General features: G+C 48.7%; 1 protein-coding gene across 4 annotated transcripts in view; it reads right to left on the reverse strand.

The window, feature by feature from the left end:
- The window catches only part of ATP10A (ATPase phospholipid transporting 10A (putative)), a 181,137-nt gene that overhangs the window by 89,372 nt on the left and 66,037 nt on the right, over positions 1-25,728 (reverse strand). For all 4 annotated transcript variants that reach the window (XM_037016467.2, XM_037016466.2, XM_037016465.2 and 1 more), the window contains exon 2: positions 21,624-21,828. In XM_037016467.2, the coding sequence (XP_036872362.2) occupies positions 21,624-21,828 (205 nt within the window). The remainder of the gene's footprint in view (positions 1-21,623; positions 21,829-25,728) is intronic.

Raw genomic sequence — 25,728 nt, forward strand, 5'->3', positions numbered from 1 at the left:
GCTAGTTCAACCATTGTGGAAAGCAATATGAAGGTTCCTCAATAAACTAAAAATGGAAATAGAAATACCATTTGACCCAGGAAATCCACTCCTAGGAATTTACCCAAACAAGATCTCAGATTCAAAAAGACATATGCACCCTATGTTTATTTCAGTACTATTTACAATAGCCAAGAAATGGAAGCAACCTAAGTGTCCATCAGTAGATGAATGGATAAAGAAGTGGTACATATACACAATGGAATACTATTCAGCCATGAGAAGAAAACAAATCCTACCATTTGCAACAACATGGATGGAGCTGGAGGACATTATATTCAGTGAAATAAGCCAGGCGGATAAAGACAAATGCAAATGATTTCCTTCATTTGTGGAGTATAATGACGAAGCAAAACTGAAGGAACAAAACAGCAGCAGACTCACAGACTCCAAGAATGAACTAGTGGTTACCAAAGGGGACGGGCGGGGGAGGATGGGTGTTGAGGGAGGGAGAGAGAAGGGGATTAGAGGTATTATGATTGGTACACATGGTGTGGGGGGATCACAGGGAAGACACTGTAGCACAGAGAAGACAAGTAGTGACTCTGTGGTATCTTACTACACTGATGAACAGTGACTTCAGTGGAGTATGGGGGCGGGGACTTGATCATATGGATGAATGTAATAACCACAATATTTTTTATGTGAAACCTTCATTAGAGTGTATATCAATGATTCCTTAATAAAAATAAATAAATGAATCCCCTGGTAATAGTATGTTGTTGCCAATTTCTCCCTTTATGTCTATTAATATTTGCTTTATCTGTGTAGGTGCTCCTATGTTGGGTGTATAACTATTTATAAATGTATATCCTCTTCTTGGATTGACTCCTTCAATAAGTAAGGATGCCCTTTGTCTCCTGTTACCGTGTTTACTTCAAAGTTTATTTTTCTGATATAAATGCTGCTTCTCCAGCTTTATTATCTCTTCCATTTGCATGCAGTATCTCTTCCCATCCTTTCACTTTCAGTCCATATGTGTCTTTAGGTCTGAAGTGAGCGTCCTGCAGGCGGCAGATAGATGGGTCTTTTTTTATCCATTCAGTAACCCTACATCTTTGGATGGAATTAGACCATTTACATTAAGAGTAATTACTGATAGGCATGTACTTATTGCTATTTTGATAACTGCTTTCTCATTGTTTTTATAGTTCTCTGTTCCTCTTCTATTGGTCTCTTCTATTGTGATTTGATAACTTTAGTGTTATCTTTGTGTTCATTTATCATTATTTTTTGTGTATCTGTTATAAGTTTTTGTTTGTGATTATCATGGGGTGCAAATATATGGTGGTCTATTTTTAGCTGACCGTCACTTAAGTTTGAACATATTCTAAAAGTACTACATTCTACTCTCCCATGTTTTGTTTTTGATCTCATATTTTACATCTTTTTATTCTGTCTATCCGTTAACTACTTACTCTAGTTATAGTTGATTTTACTACTTTTGTCTGTTAACTTTCATACTAGTTTTTTACGTCTGATCCAGTGCCTTTACTGTATGTTAGCCTTTACCAGGGAGATTTTTTTTATTTCACATATTTTCTTATTTCTCTTTATAGCCTTTTCTTTGCTGTTTTAGGAAGACCCTTAAACATTTCTTTAAAGGCCAGTTTAGTGGTCATGAATTCCTCTAGTTTTTACTTGTCTGGGAAATTCTATCTGCCCTTCAACTCTGAATGATAGCCTTGCTGTGTAGAAGAGTATTCTTGGCTCTAAGTTTTTCCCTTTCAGCACTTTAAATATATCCTGCCACTCCCTCCTGGCCTATGAAGTTTCTGCTGAAAAATCAGCTAATAGTTGTATAGGTTTTCCCTTGTATGTGACCATTTGTTTTTCTCTTGCTGTCTTTAAGATTTTTTCCTTATCTTTAACTTTTGCCACTTTAATTATAATATATCTTGATTTGGGTTTCTTAGGGTTCATCTGATTTGGGGCTTTCTGGGCTTCCTGGATCTTGATGTTTGTTTCCTTCCCCAGGTTAGGGAAGTTTTCAGCTATTATTTCTTCAAGTAGGTGTTCTGCCCCCTCCTCTCTCCTCCTTCTGGGACCCACGTAATGCAAATATCCATATACTTGTGTCCTCAAGGTGACTTAAACTGCCAGGGCAGCTCCAGGGTGAGCTGCACCAGGGCCCCCTTTGTGAGGCAGATGGAGCTGGGGCAGGCACAGGCAGGAGGGCCCCAGGGAATGCTGTGCTGGGAGCCCCTTAGGGCACTGGCTGGTGCTGGTGTGCATCAGGCACGGGGAATATCCTGGAGCAGCTCTAGCAGGCCGGCTAGAGTGCCTGGACCCTGTTACCGTCTTTGCTGCCAAGGGGGAGTGGGAACACCCAAGACGGCAGTCACTGGTGCCTCCAACCCCGGAGAGAATTCTGGCAGTTCGCCTACCATTTAGCAGGTGCTTTTGTGTTAGTAAATGGGCTTCCTTCCCTTATATTCTAGTTGCCCTTTGAACTCTGTTTTGTCCTGTGCCCAGGGCACATCAGTCTGTGCACAGGTTCCTCAGCAACATCCCTCCCTCCTGCACTTCCTGCCTTTAGGGGCTCCCATCAGCACTGGGTCTCCATCCCTCGTGCCCTCCCTGTGTGGTCTCCATGCCTGCTGTGGAGAAGGTGCTCACTCAGCCCTCAGCTCTTCCTCAGGAGGAATTGCTGTAAGTGTGGGTATCGATTCAGTGCGTCCATGGGAGGAGGCAAGTTCAGGGTCCTCCTGCACCACCATCTTGTCTCACCTTCCTGCTGCAAATCTTTTTTCTTTAAGAAAATAATTGCACCTCCACTTGTGCTTAATTGATTCTCCAGCAAAATTAACCTGTCCAGAACAAGGACTTGACTTTACAAGACTAAGTTGCTTGCACACAGAATTCCTGAAATAAATTATTTTCACTGGGACTTGACATCCTTTTAATTCTAGTTCATTAATCTAACATCTGCTTGTTTGTCTCTTGAATATTAGCAACCTGTGAGCTCGACTCGTCCCAGATCACAGCAGATGGTGGGGCTGCAGCTTGTAGCAACTCACTCACCCTGAGTCCCAGGCTACCTCTTCCCCTGGGCTGGCTCCCCACGGTCCTTCAAGTTCCTGCACTCCATCACCAGCTTCACTCTGCACCCACTGCCACTCCGTCTGAACCTTTGCATTGCCCACTGCTCAGCGTAGCTCCCTTTCACAACTCTCTGATACCCAGCCCCAGAAAGTGTTCACAGCACACCTGGTCCATTGCAGACCCACCTACCCATTCAATGCAGCACTGTTTTTTACTAAGCAAATGCCATGGGCCAGGAACTGTGTCTTAATTTGTCTCTAATCTTTACAAAGGAAAAAAAATATTCTTACTCACTTGAGACAAACAGACACTGGGCCCTAGAGGGCATGTAACTAACCAGCCCAGGGCAGTTAAATGGGAAGTCTACCACTTTTCAACACATCTTCCTCATCCTTCTCCTTCATGCCCCCAGGGTCAGTGTGCAGCTTGGTGGGAGTGGACAAGGGAGACCCCCACTCACAGAGACCTGCTATGCTGTGCGCTGTTCTCACACATGCCTCCCTTTGCTCCTCTGTGTTGGCAATGCTGGTGTCAAAACCAGCCCGCTTTGCTTTGCCAAGCAGGTCAACAATAGTGCTTAAACTGACTTGGAATGATGCCCCAAATCCCACGCCTAATTGGCTAACAACCCCTATTCTCCTGAACAAATCCTTAATCTTTGTAAGGATTAAAAGTCTGAGCAGGGAAAAGAATCCCCTTTGTTAACCAAAGATCTGAAGTCAGACAGTAATTCTTCTGTCCAAACAGCCCCACCTCCCTGCTTCCTGCCCAGGCGTCTGTACATCCCCCTGGGGGCAGCAGGGAGCTGTTGTCCTGTCTTCCGCAGGCAGAGGGCAGTGACTCCCAGCAACTGCTGGGCATGGAGTCAGTTGCTTGTGCAATTTACCCTAACCCCAGCCAGGTTCACTCTTACATGCAAGGAATAGAAGGAAACAGAAAGGGGTACACCCTGGTTCTTTGCATCTAAGGCTCCCGATGCACCCTGACAATGTCCATTTTCTCCAGGCAGGAAAAGCCCAGGTGTGCCCACACACCCATTCCACCTGTCCTGGCCTCCGGCAAGATCTACTAAGCAGCAGCAAGGAGGAACAGGTCTTCTGTTGATACTCGTTTTTAATCTCATCCTGAAGTGTTTCTACTCTATAACATAGTATATGATTACCTAAAGTATTAGTTAATATATTAGTAATTTGATCCACTAAAACAGCAATGGTGCAGACTAACTCAGAGAATTTATAAGTAAATAGGCATATATCAGGGACGATGTGTGCTCAGGCACTCGTTACCCATGAGAGCATATGCATGAGTTTGGGAACCACTGACCTCACTGGGAGGACTAAGGGCATGTGCAAAGGTAGGAGAACCCGAATGGGTATCCCAGGTGTCCCACGTACTAGCCGTGTGCCTGCCAGCAAATGGCTGCATCTTCCCATTACTGTGATCTGCATGTACAGTGGGGGTGAGGACAGTCCTGTCTCTTGTGGTGAGGGTAAGGGGGATGACAGGCAGGAAGTGATGAGCTCGGTAAGGGTGGCAGTGAAGATGAGGCCCCTTGTGGAGGGTCCAGCTCAGAAGAGCACCCAGAGAACACAGCAGAAGACAGGGTGAGTGAGGCTGCAGGGCACCCAGAAGAAGCCCCAGACAGGCTCTCAGGCCTTCTTTTCCTGGAGGAGGCCAAGGACACATGCAAGGTGCCCAAACTGAGGATGTCCAATCATTTCTGGAGCGCAGGCCCTTCTGGACATTAAGAACCATCCAAGTCCCTCCTTCTGCAGATGAGCACATCCCTCTTCTCACAACTGCTTGCTGACAACACTGTGACAGAGCCGGGAGCGTCCTCCCTGCACAGAAGGAGGTCCTGCTGCAGGGAGTCTGTCCCTGCTCCTTGCCACACTAGGGTAGGACCCGTCATTGCATTGACGGTGCAGAAGAGTCTTGCCCCTCGTCTAATTTAAACCTGCCTTGCCCAAGTCTGTCTTCTGTTCTATTCCTGACAGAACTGGACCTCTCCTGCAGAAAAAATGAGGTAGATGAGATCATGCCTCACTGAAAGCCAGGGCACTTCCTGCTGTGCGTTTCACTCCAAGAAGTGGATTCCATGACCCTTTGTCTCATCTGCTGTATTTGTAAAATGGGGTTAGTGATATAAGCAAACTTGTCAGGTTAAGGGTTACCTGAGATGCCACCCTGGGGGCCTGGCATGCAGTTTGCACACAGGTGGGAGCTGTGGCTGGACACTGGCATGATGCAACACAACTGCCTATTTAGCACTGCCCCCTCCCCCCACCACTGCACTGTCCCTGCCCTTTGTCATAAAAGGCCATCACAGCTGGGGAGCAGGAGAGCCTCCGGACCTTTAGGGGCAAATGGTGTTCACTTCTCGATAGGGAACAGCCATGATCTGGCAGAGTGGTGACTCAGTCGAGAGCCCAGAGCCACGTCACCTCTCTGCCCTGCCTCACTGCCTCCCGAAGCTGTTCCCCAAACTCCATTCCCTCACACTTCTCTGCTCCCTGGGGAGACCCTGGGATCACAGTGTTCCTCACAAGCCGTCAGTCAGGGTCAGAAGCAGAATGGTCCATGCTCACAGGGCAGTCGGGGTCTAAGCAGAAGTTCCAGAACGGCCTTCCCCCGTATTGCTCTTCACATTCTCTTCAAGGGAAACCCCACAAGGTACCAAGTAAATGCATGTGATGAGTAACTTTTCATGTCAACTTGACAGGCCATGGGGTGCCCAGTTAAACACCGTCTCTGTGCGTCACGATGGTTCCAGGCTGTATTAGCATTTCAATCAGTGGACTAAGCAAGGTAGGTGGCCGTCCCCAACGCGGGTGAGCATCACCCAGTCCTTCGAGGGCCTGAACAGAATAAAGGCCGGAGGAAGGAACAATTTGCCCCCTTTTTCCTGCCTCACTGTTGAGCTGGAACAGCCCAGCTCATCTGCCTTCGGACTGGGATTTATACCACTGGTTCTCAGGATTTCAGTCTCAGACTGGAATTCAGCCACTAGCTTTACTGGGTCTTCAGCTTGCAAAGGGATTTCCCAGCCTCCATAATCACCAAAGTCAATTTCAATAATAAATCTCTCTGTATATAGATGTCCACATATATAGATGTCTATATGTCTCTAATATCTCTAGGGACCTACCTATCTATCTACTGGTTCATTACAGATATTGGCTCGTATCTATAGAATACATATGTGTATAAATATATAGGTACTATATATATATATATAAATATATATATGGATAAAGTCATTCATTCATGCATCCATTCTTCTATCCATCCATTCCTTCAACTGGTTCTGCTTCTGTGGAGAGCCCTAATGCAATGCACAACCCTTTTAGGTTGTCACCCTTTCTGAGTACTCTGAGGCCTCTGCCCAGAACAGCCTCATGGTCCTGGGAGCAATCAGTATAAATCCAGCAGAGGTTGGAAAGAACAGTTTCTGTAAGTGTTTCCACCCTTGGTGATCTCTGCCAAAGATAGCCTCCCCTGTTTCCGCTGACCTAGGTGGCAAAGATCACCATTCTTGGGGCAGGTGCCTCCTACTGGGGAACCTGAAAGTCTGCATGCATCTATCTACACGACGTGCACACACACTCACGTGCATACACTTAGGTCAGTCACATGGGTGTGCTGTGTGTCTGTGGCTTGTCCTTACATTTTGAACTTCAAAAACTAAGAATACTTGTTACATATTTCAATCTCATGTTGCAATATTTCTGGAAGCCTTGAAGATAGGGTGTGGTATTTGGAATCTTAAAAAAACAGGCAGAATCTGAAAAGAGGTCAGATAGGGGCAGGGAAAATCCCTGAGACTGTCCAAATTCACACCTGGAGGAAAACCCGGAACACTGAACAAAGGTCTGGGGCATGCTCTGGATGATATTCCACAACACTGGGATCTCCTAAAGTGTGCCCACTCTGAGAGGCGCTGGACTAAAGGAATCTCATACAGGCAGGAGAGGTGGGGAAGCAGAGACACCGGACAAAGAGCCAGCAGTGTGAAGCAGAACAGACAGAGCAGGATTTCAGGTGGGCAGCGGGCCTTCATTTGGGCACACTGGAGGGAACAGAGGCTACCAAGTCAAGGAAGTCTGAGACAAAGCAGCTGCCAGGAAAGGATTCACCCCAGCAAGCGCGGGTCATAACTACTTCTGAGCAGATCAAGTCAGCCAGAACAGGCTCCTCCCACCAGGCTCAGCCCATCAGTAATGCAAGCACAGCATCCCTGGAATTACATCTACATGACAGTATGCAGTTTTATTTTAACTAGAGGTTTTCAGAAGCACATCTTTTGTAGAAGACAACCTGTGACTATTTTAAAAAGAGAAGTATCTTAATTAGTGAATTATGGAAATATCAACTTTTGTCAGAAGGGCAAGAAGAACATAGATGCATAGACATAATGGATTATTATCCACTCATGCCTGCAAAACAGAGAAAATAATTACAGGCAAATAAGTATTTATGTTCAGGTGGAAATCCCACACTACATGGTTTCTCAAAATAGAAGTGGCTTTGCAAACGTGAATCACCAGGGGATCTTATCCCAATACAAATCCTGCCTCTGAGGGCCTGGGTGGGGCCTGGGACTCTGCATTGCTCACTGGCCCCAGGTGAGAGCAATGCTCCAGCAAGGCCCTTGGAACACAAGAATTATGTGCAAATAGCCCGCCAACCTAAGATCCATGGTACAATACAGGTCTTCAGGACCAAGGATGTTCCCTTTCTGAGGATCTCAGCCATCCCTAACTACCCCTTGCTGATACGCAAGTGTTATCACCAAGGACGATTCTGCCTGTGATACTAGAAATCACAGGGGCTCTGCCTTCAGACTTGAGGGAGCTGAGAGTGAATGGCTGCAGCCTGCCAACTACAGGAGTAGCTCTGTAGCATGCCTGGTGAATGTACATAAACTAAGGCTCGCTTCTAGCTTCTCTCTCCTTCTCCTTTGCAAGCCTGGCCTTTACAACAAGTCCTCAGTTTGAGGTGGGGCATCTCCAGTGAGCCCCAGCAGCCACACGGGCCCTCAGAATGAAGTTTGCACTTTGCAGGTGCTGAGTTCAGCACTACAGCCCCAGCTGCTGGGCTTTGGGTAGAGATCTAACAGCCACTGACACATGGAGCCAGAACCCTCCTTTCCTCTGGAACACCTGCCAATAGCCACAATACATGCAAAGGAATGCCCTCTAGAACTGGGGACTTTCCCTGAGGAGTGCAGCCCTGCCTTGCAGATGAGGCGAGCAGTGCCCCACAGGTGTTGGTCATACTTGCCCCCATCCTTGGACCAAGGGACTCCGCTTACAGCCTCAGACCCGGCATTCTGACCCACAGGCCACCACCCTGCCCCTGGGGACCTGGCTCTCCCCACAGTATTAAAGCTGCCCTCTTCCAGGGTAGAGGCAGGTGGAGACTCCTGCAGCCCCAGGCAAGGGGTCAGTGATGAGCTTCCTCCATCCCAGAACACTGGAAAACCCTAGCCAGTGCCAAACTCTGCAGCCTGACTGTGCACTCAGTGAGCCCAAGGCAGTGCATCCTCCTTCAGACAGATGCATGTGCTCATGACCAGGCTCTTCTGCACGGGGAGGCAGACCCTTGTCCCTGGACTTGGCCCACAGGGGCCACTTCCACCCTCCCTCTAGAGGCCCTTCAGGGACAGTGCAGGGGCAGAGCAGCACTAAGCCGCCGCCCTGCCGAGCTGAGTGCTGGCCATTCACTTGGCAGATGTTGAATCTGAGGCCTAGAGGTCATGGGACTCTCCTGGGTCATAAGCTGGCAAGAGTAGGACCCGAGCCTGCTCTCCACGCTGCCCTGCCACTGGACTGTCTCCTAAGTGCCTGGCTGTGACCGGAGCGGCGAGGCTCCTCCGCACACCTGACTGTGCACCTTCCCCGCCAGTCCTCTCGGTGGGCCTGGCCTCTCTGATAACAGCCTTTCCTCTGAGCCAGTGAGAAGGGGTGAGGAGCTGCCACAAGGGAAACAGGCTGGGAAACTGGGAAAGCAGGAGGCCACTTGCCACCTACCAGGCCCTGGGAGGAGCAGCTTTACTTCTACCTCATATGAGCTGAGGGGCTGCGGCGTTAGGTCAGCCTCCCGGCTCAATGTGCCTCGTATATTTGGGTTTTGAATCCTAGAAATTCCTGGAGGGAACAGGACAGACAACTGACACAGCCAGACATTTCCATCTGTCCTTGCTGGTAACAGGCAGCAGGGGGGTGGTCAGGGAGCTGCAGGGAGGCCTCACTGGGGTCTGGCTGGGCCCCACTGACAGCCCAAATTACTTAACCAGCGGTTCCTTGAAGGAAGGGATTTTTTATGTTTTAACTGCAGTGCCTGGCACACGTACGTGCTTAATAAGTCTGTGAACAATGAATGAGCCTTCCAGAGCTTGTTTCTTCTTCCACACACCCTGGACCCTGCCACCCTCTGAGGCATGAGGCAGCACCCTCCACGGCCTTCCCACTCTGCTCTGACTGCTCCTCACACCAACAGGGTGGAAAGCAGAGACACAGTCTCCACCCACATGCGGGTAAGAACCCTAAATGTGATGGGTTGTTAGGCTAAATAAAAGCCCAAATGCAGCATTGCTGGGGCAACATGTGATCTGAGGCACCTCAGGGCCATAACCCCACCGGGGTGCAGTTACTTCCCCCCCTTTGATGTCTGATGATGGCAGCGTGTACCGAGTAGGTGCAGTGGGCCTGGACAGGTCATCTCATTACCCACTCTTACCAGGCTGGGAGTGTAAAGAGAGGTCCCTGCCCAGCCCCCACCAATGATGGCAGAGCCTCCCGGCATGAAGCCAGATGCTGGAACTGCAGCCTGGTAAGGCACAGAGTCAGAACACATTTAGAAATAACCCAGTCAGCATTTGGTCAGCACTTTACACCAGTGGAAATCCTATGAAACAAGATCTTAAGTGGAACCCATACAGATGTGTGCGTGCAGGTATAACTGTATCAACTGTACCTATATTTCCATGAATGTGGATGTATCTATATATGCGTGTGTGCATAGAGGCGCATACGGACACACACACATATATGCACTGGGCCTTGCCTGGTTTCTTGGCATCAGCAGTTCCTTCAGACTGAGCAGTTCAGCTGCCTAGTACACGAGAGTCTGAATTTTGGACAGCAATCAACTTACTTTCTGTCTGTTCTGGCTTAGGGAGCTGCTCCTTAACTTTACAGCAGTGCTCAAAAACACCAGCCACCACTGCTGGCCTCTGAGCCAGACAGTGCCAAGGTGAGAGATGCACTTTGGGTCGCAGATTCCGGCAGTCACTGCCGCAGAATCCAGGGATGACTGCAGTGGCAAGACGCTGCACGGGCACAACACAGCAGCCTTGGGATGGTGCAAGGGGGAGCCAGGCCCGGCCTTTCGGTGGGAGGCAAAGATGGGCATAAGCGCCCCCACAGGCAGGGTAACCCTGATGAGCTGGGGCAGGTAAGGGGCAGGGCATGTGGCGCAGCAAGAGTGAGCTCCTCAGACAATGCCTGCTGTGCAGTGGCCCCTCTCTGACTAGCCGCCTGGCTTTGGATGAGCCACCTAACCTCTCTGGACCTGATCGTACCGCAGGGGAGCACTGCACCTATCTCAGGGTGGTGGTCCTCGGTCCTAGCGAGCTTGGAACATCCCAGTGCCTAGTCACCCACACCAAAGGAGCTGGGCTGGTGGTGGGGCTGGTGGTGGGGCTGGATCCCAGGAACATCTAAAGCTCCCTAGGGGATCTATGGACACCCCATGGTGGGTTCAGTTCAGCCATACTAGTGTGACGCTAAGGGGAAGCTGTGGACTTTTTTTGTGAAATGCGCAATTGAGAAGAAAAGGGCTTCCTCTGCTTAGAATAAATGCAAATGTTTCCGACTCTCCCCATGTCCCAGGTGTGGAATCAGAAGCACGAGCTCCAAGCTGAGTAGGAGGCCCCACGCAGCCAGGTGCGGCAGTGCCGGCCCTGGGGACTGGACTCCCACCCACTCCGCCCCAAAAAGAGCCACCCTCTGACCACCAGGCCTGGGCCTGGTTTTTCCAAATTGACTCTCAGAAGCGCTGTCTTGAGCTTTCACTATCAGTGTAAAACAAGTCCTGAGATTCCCTTTATAATATAAAACAGATGAACAGGAAAAGCATGTGCTATCATGTCTAACGGAAATGACATCTTCCCTGAGGGAAACGCTAAGACCAACAGAAGACTTTAGTCAAGGGTTGAAAGATTTTTCCCTCACTTTTCTAAGGGAAATGATTTAGAAGAAGGGTTTCTGTCATGATACAGCATTAACTATCAATACCTTGACTTACACATTCATGCACACATGCAAACACAAACACTTAAGAACCCTAATCAAATTTTTGAAATCTGCCCTACAGTAAAATTCTTGTTCTTTCTGATCTGTTGTCATTCACAGAGATCTTATACATAATATACATATATATTAATGCTTGGCTTCTTACAGTTGCAGCCAGCCAGAGAAACCCTGCCTTGGCCTTCAGCAAACCTAAGGTCCCAGGGCTCAAGTTTCCATCGATCGGTTTCTCAAGTGAAAGCGTTCTCCTCTTCCTGGCAGTGGAAGGGGAGGGGCCTGGGAGGCAACAGTGGGTTGATCTGAGATGATTGGCATGTAATGCTACCTCAGGAATGGTCACTTTTACTCTGAAACTTGAAGGGTCACAGGTTCAGCTGTATCTTCTCCTCAAATTTATAAGCTAGAGTCCTAACTTCCAGAACCTCAGAATGTGGCCTTATTTGGGGATGGGGTCTTAGCAGAGGTAATGATGTTTAAATGAGACCGTGAGGGTGAGCCCCAATCCCATGTGACCAGTGTCCTTCTACGGAGATGAAAGCAGGGCACCAAGGGGCATGGAGGGAAGAGCACGTGGGGACACTGGGTAAAGGTGCCATCTACAGGCCAAGGAGAGGCCTCCAAGGAGCTCAATGCCAACTATCTTGATCTTGGATTTCCAGCTTCCAGAGCTGAGAATAAATATCTACTTATTTATGCCCCCCCAGCCTGTGGTAGTTGTTGTGGCAGCCCCAGGAAATGAAAAATGCCCATTTAAACATGATCCACGCAGAAAGTGAGAATCAAGCCGGCAAAGCCTTCAGCCATCTCTGCCTAAGGACTGCAGCCAGAAGAATGCCCAGAGCTCGAAGCTGAACCTTCCGTGGTGTCTGACTCTCACAGGCTAAAACTGGAGAGAGCAGGAAGCCCTGTGCATGCTGGACCCTGAGGCCTCCAGGCTGGCGCTCTACAGCTGCAGCACCACAAAGCCCACAGATGCCAGGCCGTCAATTCCTTCCTTCCAGTCTGACACCAGCCTACATGTTGTTGCCATTCCTCAGGAGGGCTCCTTGTCAAGGTCAGGGGAGGGAGGGAGCTCCAGGAGGGCATGGTGGGTGCTGGGCCTGTGCCCTGCGGTCTGAGGGTAGGTACTGGCACACACGGGCCTGAGCATATAGCAGCAAGGGGGTGCTTCTCAGTGGGTGCACAAATGTGTTCCCACAGCAGGCGTGTGTGTCCTTACTGGAGGAGAGACGGCTCCCCTCCTGTGACCAAGGGACTTAGGAATTCCATTCCCCCAACTCAGGCAGGCCAGCGGCACAAGGTGGTAACAAACCACTGAGTTTACCAAGTAACTCTAAAACCTTACAGCCCATCAAACATACCTATGCCTGTCACGGCCCCACTGTCAGAAGTGCCCATGTTTCAGGGGCACCCCAAACTATTGTTAAGTGCAAGAGTGAAGACTTCAGATTTGCAGAAATACTCTCAGTTGCTCATGACTTCCAGACTTTATCGTGGTAATGGATTAGCCCAACATGGGTCACATCAACCCCAACAGGCAACAGCAACGGTCACTGAGTTCCCTGGGGGTGGCCCTGAGTGGGCCTCACAACCAGGCATGGAGCCCCACAGGCCGACACTGGGTCAAGGGGCTGAGCCCCTATGTCTGGATGCCTCCCTGGCTGCACAGGAATGACAGCAGCACCTGCCTCACAGGCTGCCTAGGGAGCTGGGGGAAGCGATGGCCTGTGAAGGCTCAGAAGTGGGCCTGGCACTGAATGCATGTGAGCTGGTGCTATTACCCAGGTGTGTGCAGGGGTGGGGGGTCTTGTTATTCTCACAAGAAGGTTTCTGGGCTTTCTGAACAACAACACAGAGTCCCCTTACCCCCTCCAATTCCAAGTTCCAGGTGGTGCCAGCCCCGGAATTTCATCAACATGCAATGGGCAGGCAGTGTGGCACAGAGACCCCAGCGCCAAGGTGCTTGAGTGCAGGAGTGCTCAGAACAGGCAAGAGGGCCCCCACCTCATGGACATCCAAGTGCCCCAGGCCTCCAGCATCTGATCTCAGCCACAAAACATGGCTCCGCGTGCACAGTCTTTCCTGGCCTGCTGGCCCTGAAAGGCCCATACTCAGAATACCAGACACGGGTTTCCGCGGCCAACCTAGTCTCACTGGACCCAGGTGGACACATCAGCCTCACAAAGTCTGTCCTCACCAAATTTCCTGCATTATGGTCAAGGCTCCAAAATGCTTCATAAAGGCCAGATGAGCCAACCAACTATTTGAAGTTCCATCCAAAACAAACGCGAATCTGTAGTCCTTTGAAGGGGGCCTTCTTACCACTCAGACGGAAGGGCTCTGTTTTCAATGGTAAGTGGGGCCGCCGAGGAGTCAGTTGTTGCAGGTGAATGAGAGTGATTTTATGCCCTTTTTTTCTCAGACACAAGAATTGCACAGATACATTTTTGTTTATAAGTCTTGTGTGCGTGTGTGCGTGCATGCGTGTGAAAGACAAAGAATGATTTTTAAGCTCTGGCCCAATGCTTAACTTCTAGAGCCCCACCTAGATGTACCTGAGCTGCTCTCTAGCAATGGAACAGCTCTCACAGTGGGAGGGGGAGTGCAAGGCATTCTGACAGACAGACCACGGAAAAGGGCTCCCCTGGAAACCCGCAAACTAAGCAGGTTTGTTTTAAGCCCAACCTCAGCTTGGTTAAAACTCCTACCATGACCCTTCAAGTCACATCCTTGGCAGCTTCCACAACATGGATTATTCATTAGGCACAGTGAAAAAGCCCTGAATGTATTTCAGGGCAGTTTAAACCCAGTTTAGATGTCAGGAAGCACAGTTTCCTCTACACCCAAGTAGGTACCAGTGTTTTCCAAACTGTAGTACGTGCTTCCCTTAAAGACAGACTCCCTTATCAGGTCTGGACTGTGCTTACATCATGAAGAGGGTGCAGATGTGTGCGCCATCTCTCTGTGTACACACATGGGCATACGGTGCCCCCCTCATGCAGAGGTGAAACTCCAAGGAGCTCTAGGCTCACGGCAGGACCGAAGGACTGCCTCCCGCTGGAGGAGCACATGCATGCAAACTGGAAGCATTACATGACTTCCCTAGGAAATCTCGGGGAAATTGGGGAACAGACTTAACAATTTCAGAAACAAAATTGGGACAACTCAAAGCATTCAAATGCTGTGGGGAATCAGGGTGTGGTGCCTGGCATCACATCCTGGAAACAGAGACCGTACTTCCTCTTGTTGGGGGCACTGCTCACAAAGCATGTGGAAGGGAAAAGGCAGCAGACACAGAGGCCCCATCAGGGGACAGGGCACCGCAGCCTCCTGAGCGGAGACCAGACCATGGGGCACCTGCAGCCCAATGTGCACGGTGCACAGTAGGTGCTTAATTGCCAGTCGGAAAATTCCAGACTCACCAGGAATGTGCTCTTGCAGATCAACCTGCTTCTAAAGCATGATTTCTTCATCCAGGAAAGAACACTTACCCTCTCCTCAAAGGTATTCGAAGTGATGACTTAAGCACTCTTACTCCATTTCACTTTCTGCTTTGTAACAACATTCACACTTGCACACACCCACTCACACACATACACATGCCTATGCACACAAACACACTCACACATGCTTACACACATAAACATACATACCCATGCCTGCTTGTGAAAAGGACCTCAGTGTCGACTGAACAGACCTCACATTCTCAGCTTCTCTTAATGGGGAAATTCCTGCTCCAGAAACACACAGCCACACACCCACAAATACACACAGCTTCAAACACTTTGCAATTGCTGATGCAATTCAACTACATTTAGGAAAGTTGGAATTTGACTAAATTCCTTTTTTAATATTAAAAATACAAAGAGAAAAATAGCATTTCACATTGTCAACCACAAGTAGAACAAAAACCCCTATTGCTTTGGTTGTTTTTTTCCTACAATAAACATTGGCCACTTCCAACCACACACAAAAAAATGTGAAGTTAAATGCACACAAAGAATTTTCAAGTTTTCATATTATAATAAGGTCTTTTGGATTAATATTTCAGGCTTGCCTGATATTACTAACTTCATGGCATTGAGATGTTTCCATTAAGATCATGTACTTGACTCTCTTGATCTGCAAGACCATAGCTTAAAGGCAAAGAGTCCAGGGCAAAGTCACCAGAATTAGGAACAAAAATATCTTCTTATATACAACCAAATTTACATTCCCCATGAAATGAACACAGTTGATATTATAAATCATGGAAGGGAATGTCAGATAATTTTATCACCTACCTAACAGATTTACTTTGAATACCCACATTTGAATTAAAATTTTAGTCTAAACACAGTTAACCTGTTCTCAAAGTAATTTTCTTTCTCAGTCTTTTCTGTTACATATTTAATATCCCTCAACAAAAAGTATGTGATTGTTAAATTTGAGAATGAAAATGTCCCATAATATAAATGATAAGTTTGGTGACTGTACTTAGATATGTAAAAGAATACCATGAATATTTTTGTAGAGGCTCGGTAGTGGCTGATCCAGCTAACACACCCAGCCAGCTGTCCTTGTCTCCCACCAAATGATAGGTTGTTTCCTCCTTCAGCCACAGCAGAGGATGTAGTTGATACAATAAAAGACTAATACCCAGAAAAGCTTAAGGAAAAAGGAGCCTTTTCGTACTTTTTTGCATCTAGTTTTCCTGCGATAGAGATTATTTTGGGAGCATGTGCAGGTAGAAACAAAAAATATTACTACTTGGAATTTTAAAGTCATGTTTCTAAGCTCCTTGAATTCTGTCAAGTAGTTTAGGGAGGACTGACTCTCCTTGTAAGGAAACTCTGTGCTTTGTCACTGCCCTAGAGCATCTGGCACCCAAGAATACCAGTGGGAGTTAAGCAAAAACACGTGTGCAAAGTGGAGCCACACTTTGTCTCAAGCCACATCACTGTCTCCGTATCCAGGCAGACTAGACATTAGGGACATCTTGCAGAGCTGCTCAGACTTCTCCCAGCCTAGGAAGCTTTCCAGACTAGCTTTAACCTTCCTCCTCATCAGGAACACATGCCAGGCCCACACCCACACGCCCTGGGAAGAGCTAGCGACGGCAGACTTGTGCGTCCAGCTCTTCCTGGAATCCTCACGGTTGCTACTCCAAACAGCATGAAGCAGAGGGCCCCGTGGGTGCAGCCAGGGTTCTGGGCTGTCGTCCCATTAAGTTGATCCAAGAGACAAATTGGAGGAACATTTTTCTTAGTAAATTAACCAACACGAAGCCACCTTCTGGAAGCCTCCTCCCTGACACTGACACGGCTCGCTCAGGGCTGGACTCTCCTGCTGTTCTTGGGACACCTGTCCTTTCCCACCCCATCGAAATTCCAACACCCTTGTGCCTGGTTTAAGCAATGCAGTGCCTTGAACTGTGTTTGAAGCACAGTAGGTGCTCAATAAATATTTGTTAAAAGAATGAAAGTCAAAAGAAGTCTCTGAAAAAATGATTTTTATGTAAAATTACCAGCCCAGGGAACTCTTGATTCTACAGAAATGGCAGTGCAGACATTACAGAAGAACTAGAAACATCTGACTGTAAGGAGCTAAGCACATGCAGGGCTGCGGGTCTGAAACAGGCGTGTGCAGAGGCAACAGACGCCCAGTGCAGAGGGGACAGCGGGGCACCGGCGAACCCCCACCTCGGGAGATGATGAACCCGGGCTGGCTCCCAGCTCTACCTGGACTCAGGGGCCGGGGCGCAGGGTGCACCTCAGGAGAACCTCCTGACTTCACATTGTCTGCTTCTCATCTGTAAAGGGGTATAATAATCATTACCTCACAAGATTTAGACTTAAAAATATGTGAGGTAGCTTTTCAAATGTGTGTGCTACTATAGGTGTGAGGGGCACAGTAAGTCCTGGCACCCAGGGAGCCTGAACATATCTGAGTTGTGGCTGTGAGAGCTTCACGTGCAACACTGGGGGTCCTCTCTTACTTCTGGAGTAGTGCCAATCTGACTCCAACTTTTAAATCAAATATTTATTTTGAATTCCCAACATCTATGTTTCCTTTGCCAGAAGCCAGATGGCTGGGTGGTTTAAGGTCCAGGAACGAGTGCCTGGTGTCTGGGGCCTGGTCCTCAGATTCAAGGTCCTGGGCAGCTCATTCTGCTAGCCCCTCAATTCTGCACAGTTTGCCAAATACCCTTCATCAAATACAATCCTATTTCCCCCTCTGGGACACACTCTGACCTGCATCACTGCCTAAAACACCCAGACCCAAGTCCTCCCCATCGTAGCATTCAGAACACATTTCAAGCCCCTCTTTCTGGAAGCCTTCCTTGGCCTCCAGGGCAGCTACCTTCCAAATCCTGACAGGGTTCTCACTGCTCAATAAATAGGCAGAGTCAGCTGGAAAAGAGGCCTGAGTCCTCCAGGTATTGGTCCTACTGCCCTAAATTGTCAGACTCTGCAGCACAAAGACCACATCCCTCTTTCTTAGACTCTTTCCCTAGACAAAGAAGCACTTCCTAGGTGACTTTTGAAAATGCAGAGTGAAAAGATATACATTTTTGCCTTGCCAGTAGAGGGCGCTGGAAGGACACTGCAGGAGGAAGGGGCTGGCCTTGGCGGGAGGGAGGTGTTGATTTATTCTCAGTGCCCAGCCCCTCCAGGTTTCTCCAAGACAAGGTGCCTGGAGGGCACAGTTTTCTATAGGACCAGTACCACAGCATGCCATCTTCAGCTCTGGGCTCAGGGTAACCAGAGGCCCTGACAGTGGTGGCAAGAGTCTAAACCTGAACCCAGGTGGCAGCTCTCACCACCCTCTGCTGGGCCCTGTGCAGGGAGTGCAGGCCTGGGCTCCCCGAAAGGCTAGCTGTCCTGTGCACCGCCACCACCTGGCCCTTGTCCACTGCAGCAGCCAGAGGTACAGCAGAAGGTGGCACCCTGGGCACCCACTCCAGCACTGCCAGTGGCCTGCAGCTGCCCATCATCTTGCAAGCACCCTGGCCCAGCACTTCCCAAGGAGGGCACCCTACCCAGGGGCCAATTTCTGTCTGGTGCAGCCCCTTGGAAGCTTTTCTGCTATCATGTGAGTGATGGCCGTGAACTCAGCCATGAGAACAAGACTCAGCCTTGGGGCCTCTTCTCTGGGCTACCTCAGCCTCAGGGCCAGGGGCTGCTCCTTATATCAGCAACTACTTTGTACTCTTGCAAGTCTTCACTTCTTACTTCAGATCTAGGGCTATGCCACAATCCCCCGCTGGAATTCTTTGCACCAAAGCTTCCCAGACTGAATCATGCATAATATCTGCCTCTTCACTGGACCCTAATGAATACACCCCACCCTGCATTAATGTAAGGTCTTCTCTTACTGTTCACTTACATTTTGCAAATTGCTTCTAAGTTAAGTTTTCCTAGGGGCCATCACTTCCAATTACCCTTCATCAACCTGGTACAATATCACTTTGTATTTGACAGAAATCAGTTCTTCACCTGAGACATTAGCTGACTCCATTCTACAAAACCCCTCTGAAACAGAGGACTGAAATGTTCTAGACACTGTAGCGTTACAGTCAGAACCCTGCTTTTCTAACCATCAATCTTTTAAAAGCCAGAGACTTCCTATCTTTATTTTCCATGGGGCAGTTCCTGTATTTCAGAATAATAACATACGGGGAATTCAGGTACCAGAAATATCTGGATATTTAGAGAAAGAGGGAAAAAAAGGAAAATAGAAAGTGAACAAATATCCTAGTAATGGAGCCTAGAATGCATGCACACTGAAGAATTTGGATGCTGATAAACTCTTTTAAAAAATGCGAATTATTTTGGTTGTTAATTTTGCCTGTTTTTACTAAATTATGGCTCGATTCCATTTATGTCTTCAGGCATTCATGGGCCCCAAGGGAGGGCGATACAGGATGTGTCTGTCTGCAGCCATCCTTGAACTTTAAACAGCCAACTTACAAAGAACTGGTTTATATAAAGCACCATTGATCTATGAAGTGTTCCAGTTGCTCTTTGAGAAAAAAGTGGGCAGAGGAGGCTTCAATAGTACTGCATCACGACTTGAATAGTCAGAAGATCAAAATAAGGAAGTTGTTCTTGAGAGTTGACCAAGGAGATACACCTACGTGGCTTTCCCCCACCCCCCTCCACAAACATGTACACTCTGCTCTTCAGTTTCCAAATCCCACCCTGTGTGCTACATTGTCTGAACTTTCACCCATTAGATACTCTTTTGTTAGGATCACCCTCTGTGCACACTGGCTGCTTCTCCAGGAGGAGAATGTCCCAGCCTCTACAGCCACTGCCTCCTTCTGACCCTGTGCATGCTGAGATCACAGAGCTAGGGGGGCCACCCAGCCCCCTTACTGATTTCAGGGTCAGTCCACATGCCCACGTGTGCTCTGGAGAAGAGCTAGGAACTTCGAGTTTGGGAATGCTAGGGCAGGCTGGGCGGGGAGGCCTGGCACGGGGGCTACACTAGGAAAACACACAGGCATGTGGGCCTTGGGGTGAGCAACTGGCACTGGAAGGCGGACCCACATTTATTGCCAAACCCTGGAGTACAATCAACACAGAAACTGGACACTTCCAGCACTGGACTTCGAGGGGTGCCTAACAAACCCTTCCACCAGCTCTGATCTGGGATGAGGGCACCCCATTTAAAAAAATTAATTACTGTTTTTAATTTTTATATATGCTTTGCCTTATTCCAAGATTTGGGGCATCTCACAAAAAAACACTTGGCACAAAAGAAAACTAAAATAAAGTGAGTAGTGACTGTAGTTCACACTATCATACTGTATATTTGAAAGTTGCTAAGAGAATGGACCTTAAAGTTGTCATAAGAAAAAAAATTGTAACTATGTATTGGTGATGGACGTTAACTAGATCTATGAGATGATCATTTTGCAATATAAACAAATCATTTCTTTATATACGTGAAGCTAATATAATGTTGTATGTCAATTACATCTCAATTAGAAAAGAAAAGAAAATGAAGAAATCATGGTAGAAATAAGTGAGGGCTAAAGAATAAGCCAAGTGGTGGTGATGACGTCCAAGCATACTGCAGGAGGTGGATGGGTGTCAGGCTCAGAAATGCCCACCAGCCAGGACAGGTGGGGAGCCCTGGTGAGCAGAACTGGATCTGGCCTCTTAGATGCATATCCAGGCACCTTGAGCTGCCGTGGTGACCAAGGGTGAACTGCAGGGACACTCAGGAGCAGGAAGCAGCAATGCCAGCCCCCAAACAATCCTGCCAATTAAACACCACGCCCCAAATGCCAACGGTGCCTGTGATGAGATCCACAAGCTACAAAACAAGCCAACTGCTCCAGCCTGCCTGGTCCTGATCCTAAGGCCTGGTTCTCCTATAGGAACTCATGGAGAGGGCTCATGGACATGGAAGAAAACCCCTACTGTGTGACACTGACGGACAGACGCCAATGGCAGAGGAAGACTCCCCAGAGGCATCCTTCTGACACACAGCAGCTCATTTCTTTGGGCACTTCTTAAAGCTGCCTTCAGTATAGGCTGATGGCAAGACTCCCAGGCAGCTTAGGACAGAGCAGGTTAGGATAACATGGCTCAGGTGAGCCAGTTTTCTTCCCAGACACTTTCTGATCCCTGATGATTCATGCTACTTTACTTTCACCTGACGTTTGCACCCTGCATCCTCTGCACAGACCTGGAGTGTGGGGTGTGGGCAGAAGGTCAGAAACCCTTCAGAGGGTTTGAATTTTCTGGCCACAAGGCTGTTAGTGAGAGCAGACAGTCAGGCCCCACTTCCGTTCCTACTTCTCCCTCCCCACAGGCTGTGCTGCTGAGCTGTGGCTGATACCGCTGGGCAGAACTCAGTTACAGAAGACCTGAGGGCACCGGAAACAGGCTGACATTTCTGCTGTGTTGCCAGTTAGTGACCTAGAGCGACAGTTGGCTGGTCATAAATGCTCATGTAACTTGAAGGGACTTCTACATACTGTTTTGAGAAAGTCAGAAGCATAGGGTAGAAATCAGTCATAAAAACTTGGTCCTGTTCTGCATAGCCACAGGCTGGTCATAAGCTTGGGTCCTCTCAGACCCTCAGTCCCTCAGCAGTCTACTAGGAAAAGCAGCCTTGGCCTGATGGAGGGGTGAATGCAGGTGCCCTGGTGCCCAGAGGGCCAGCATGCAAGCAAGGTTCTGTGCAGACATGGTGCCCAGGATGCCCCAGAGGCACCGGGTTACTTACAAGCTCTGAGAAGCCGCGGACCACCTGCCGTCGCTTCAGGTTGGTCTCTCCATCCAAGTTGGCAGTCTCGATGTGGCACAGCCCATCGGGGTCACTGGAAGACAGCAGCAGAATGTCTGCAGGGATGATTTCATTGCAGCGAAGATGCACAAAGTCTCCCACATGGATTTCTTTCCAGAATCGGTTCACGAATTGCTTCTCTTCCCTGGTAAAGAGAAGTGTCATTATTGAGACTGGGAGGAGGTTGATCGTGGCTGAATCTGGGTGATGGGCACATGGACTCATGTAACAACTGTTTTTACTTTCCAGTATATTGAAAATTTCCATAATAAAAAGTTTTAAAAAGAACATTCATAAAGGCCATATATAGTATGAGTCCATTTGTATGAAATATCCAATAGGCAAACTATACAAATAGGCAAATCCATGGAGATAAAAGGCAGATTAGTTATTGCTAGGGGCGGGAGCAGGGGGGAAATGGGGAGAGACTGTTCACTGGGTACAGGTTTCCAGTTAGTAGGGATGGTCGCACAACACTGAGGATGCACTAAATGCCACTGAATGTACCCTTTAAAGTGGCTAAAAAGTCCACTCCTAGGTGTATACCCCAAAGAATTAAGGGCAGGGACTCAGACACTTGTACACCCATGTTCATAGCAGCATTACTCACAACAGTTAAAATGTGGAGGCTACCCAAGTGTCCATCAATAGATGAATGGACAAAGGTGGTATAACCACACAAGGGAATATTATTCAGCCATGAAAAGAAAGGAAATTCTGACAAATCTTACAACATGGTGAACCTTGAGGACATTATGCTGAGTGAATATAAGCCAGTCACAAAGGAATAAATACTACAGGACTCCACTTTTATGAGGGACCTATAATAGGCATATTCACAGAGACAGAAAGCAGAACCTCTCCACATCTCACTGTCCTCATCTGCAGAATGGAGACAAAGATGATGCATCTTCTCTGCATCATTGAAGATAAAGCAGGTAACACATGCTGGTCACTCAGAACAACGGCCAACACAGCTTCCAACAGCACCTGGTAGTTACTCTTACTAGCATTTAGATGAAAACATTATGTGTAGATTTCTCATTTAGATGTTTATTTTTTTTACTCTGGAAAAATAGGTCAATTAATCCTACAATGACATTTTTAAGAGTTCCTTGGAGGTAGCTTTGCTCATTTTTTTAAGTAGAGGAACATGACTTTTTCTCAACACGATATGCAATATGAGGAAACCTCCTCAAGAAATCTGGGTGATTCTGTTGAAGGAAAAAGAGCACTGGAACACATTTAACTTCAGTCATTACCTCCTTACTGGTTCCTGCCCTATAAAGCACCACCCCTGCCTGAGATCCCAGAGAGCCCAAACTCAGGCAATAAGTCCGGACCTCAGCGTAGACTGAGTTAACCACATCTATCTAAACCCCAAGCTTTGCAGGAGAAGTACTGAGAGTGGCGCTCATCCACTTCGATCCACCGTGTGGACCTGCAGGAACCCATGGCAAACCTCAGGGGCTCCTTGCCATCAGCTACTCCAGACGCAGAAGAGAAAAGTATCCCCTCCCATTTTTAGCCTCTATTTTCTTGTATTCCTCTGACTGCAGATCCACCAAACCGATTATGTGCAAAGCATAGTTTGGTCACTATAGGACCAACAAAGATGAATTAGATACAGCTTTGTCCTCAAAAATAAATCCAAGGCAAGAGCAAACCATTAGAGAGTGTCCCTCAGGGGGCTTAGAATCAAGCCCCCAATGTGAACACAAAGGTATCCTTCCTGGGCCAACCCAACTCTCCCTACAAGGCCAGGGTGCCCATCAAGGCTGCTTCTCCAGGTGTGACAAGGTCCCATCTGGCCCCAGCCCAAGGTCAGGCTGACTGTGAGCACAGAAGCAGCGCTCAGTCACTGGCCACGTTGCTCACTCTCTGCCACAGCCTGTCCTCTTCCCCGTGGACAGAGAGCCTTGACATCTGATAGATGCAACAACATTAAACCATGTCCTTATTTCCTTGTCTAAAGGTCAAACCTTGACTTTAGATTGCTGTAAGCGTTAGCTCATTAGTCTTTCTTCCTTATCATGGCCATATGTTGGGTTCCCATGGAAAGTAAAAGGCATTCTCTTCCAGAAGAGAGTTTCTGAATAGTAAGTCATCATTTAGTCACAGAGGAGGGCGGCGTACGTGCTGACAGTGAGCTGGAGAGGCTCTGCAGGAGGGGAACTGTCAGGGGACAGGTGGTCCCAGCCTGGCCCTCGGGCGGGCAGAGGGCAGAGGTGACAGCAAAGTGTGTGTGGGGGGTGGGGGGCTGTGTACAGCTCAGCCTAACTGCATTCCATTTACAGCATGCATCAAACACAAAGTCAGTTTCCATCTGCCCTGGAATCTTAAAACATTAGTGTGTCTGCCCCATTGTAGCCTGTTTTTGAAACAGCAACTTTGGTGGAGGCATTTGAGCCCAAGTGAGATCCCACCCCCAGGCCCAACAAAGCCCCCAGGCTCCTAGAAACAGCGGGTGAGTACTGGGTAAGCCCTGGTGGAAGACCCAGGTGAGCCACAGACAGCAAAGACAGCAGGAAGCAGGGAGCCCGGGACCTTGAGGAGCACTGGCTTCTGTGCAAAGGCCTGCAGGGCACAGGAAATCCTGTGGTGGGTTGGGCTGAGCCCCTTCACCACCTCAACAGGCCAAAGGCTCCCCAGCAGAGCCCCTGGTCCCGTCGACTGTCCAGCCAGAGCCCCAAGCCCCAAGTCTGCACCCCACCACCGCTGCAATGTCCCTGCCTGCTTTTCTCTTATTTATCTGTATTATATATATATATGTGTGTGTAATATAGCATATATGTTTTTGTATGTGCTACATTGTACACATTGTTATATACTATATTACATAGGTGTGTTTACATAATACATACATTTCATGTAACACACATATTATATATAAGTAGCCCTCCTTTTCATGGGAAGGGTAAATTTTTTTCCCAGAAACTGGACATAGGGTCTTTATAGAGGCAATAAAGATAAAGTAAGGTCATAGGGTGGGTCCTAATCCAACATGACTGGTGTCCTTACAAGAGGAGGAGATACCGGAGACGCCGCAGGCACAGGAAGACCACCATGTGAGGCCCCGGCGAGAGGAGACCGTCCGCAGGCCAAGGAGAGAGGCCTCAAGAGACCGTCCTGCCAACATGCTGATCCCGGGCGTCCAGCGCCAGGACCCTGACGCGATGCAGGGCTGCGGCTCCAGCTGCCCAGCCCGTAGCTGTGCTATGGCAGTCGGACCCCTAGTAAACCCGGTTCCCACGACGTCCGCGGGGAGGAGCAGCTCCCAGGCTGCAGGCACAGATAGGGAGACGCAGCAGAGTCGGCGGGTGGTGGTGGGGCCTCCGCCAGGCAATGTATCCACAAGCGTGTGTCCCACGCTTCCCCCACATCTGTGCACAGGAAAGGCGCTGCACCGAACACAGAAATAAATCCTTCTGACACATGCCATAGCACTGGCCTCTGAACAGCCTCTTCTTCAGACTTCTATGAGCAGCAGGTAAACAATCTGGGGCTGCCTTCTATTTCCTCAGGCCACTGGGGTGCAGTTGCGAGGGGACAGGGTGTGGGGCCTGGACCAGGGTGTGAGGACCATGGGAAAAGGCTCAGGACCGTACAGTGCTCCACTGCTTCCCTGCAGGCCCCCAGCCCCAAGCAGGCAGGTGCCTGCCCTCCTCCTCCAGGAACCTCCTCCAGGAGCCACAGGGTTCTCCTGACACACGTGGGGTGTAGTTTCCAAAGTGGAAAGATTTAAAATCACCCCAGTCCTCAAGACCCTGGATTTGTTTATAGCAATTTTAGGAAGTGGCACTGTTTAGTTTGCCCACATACTAATCCTTCCAAGGACGGGTGCCACCCCATGTGGCAGCAGGACACTGGATGACCCCGAGAACCCCCAGCCCAGCCCTCGTGCACACATCCGTCAGTCCCTGAGTGAGGCCAGGGCAGTGATCGCGCTGGGAGTTACTCCTGCAGACACGACCAGAGTGCCAGGTCCGCGGACTATGAGCCACGACCAGTGGGTGGGCCTGATTGTCTCAGAAGCCCTATGAAC

Source organism: Manis javanica, chromosome 18 (genome assembly GCF_040802235.1).
Source record: "Manis javanica isolate MJ-LG chromosome 18, MJ_LKY, whole genome shotgun sequence".
Lineage (NCBI taxonomy): Eukaryota > Metazoa > Chordata > Mammalia > Pholidota > Manidae > Manis > Manis javanica.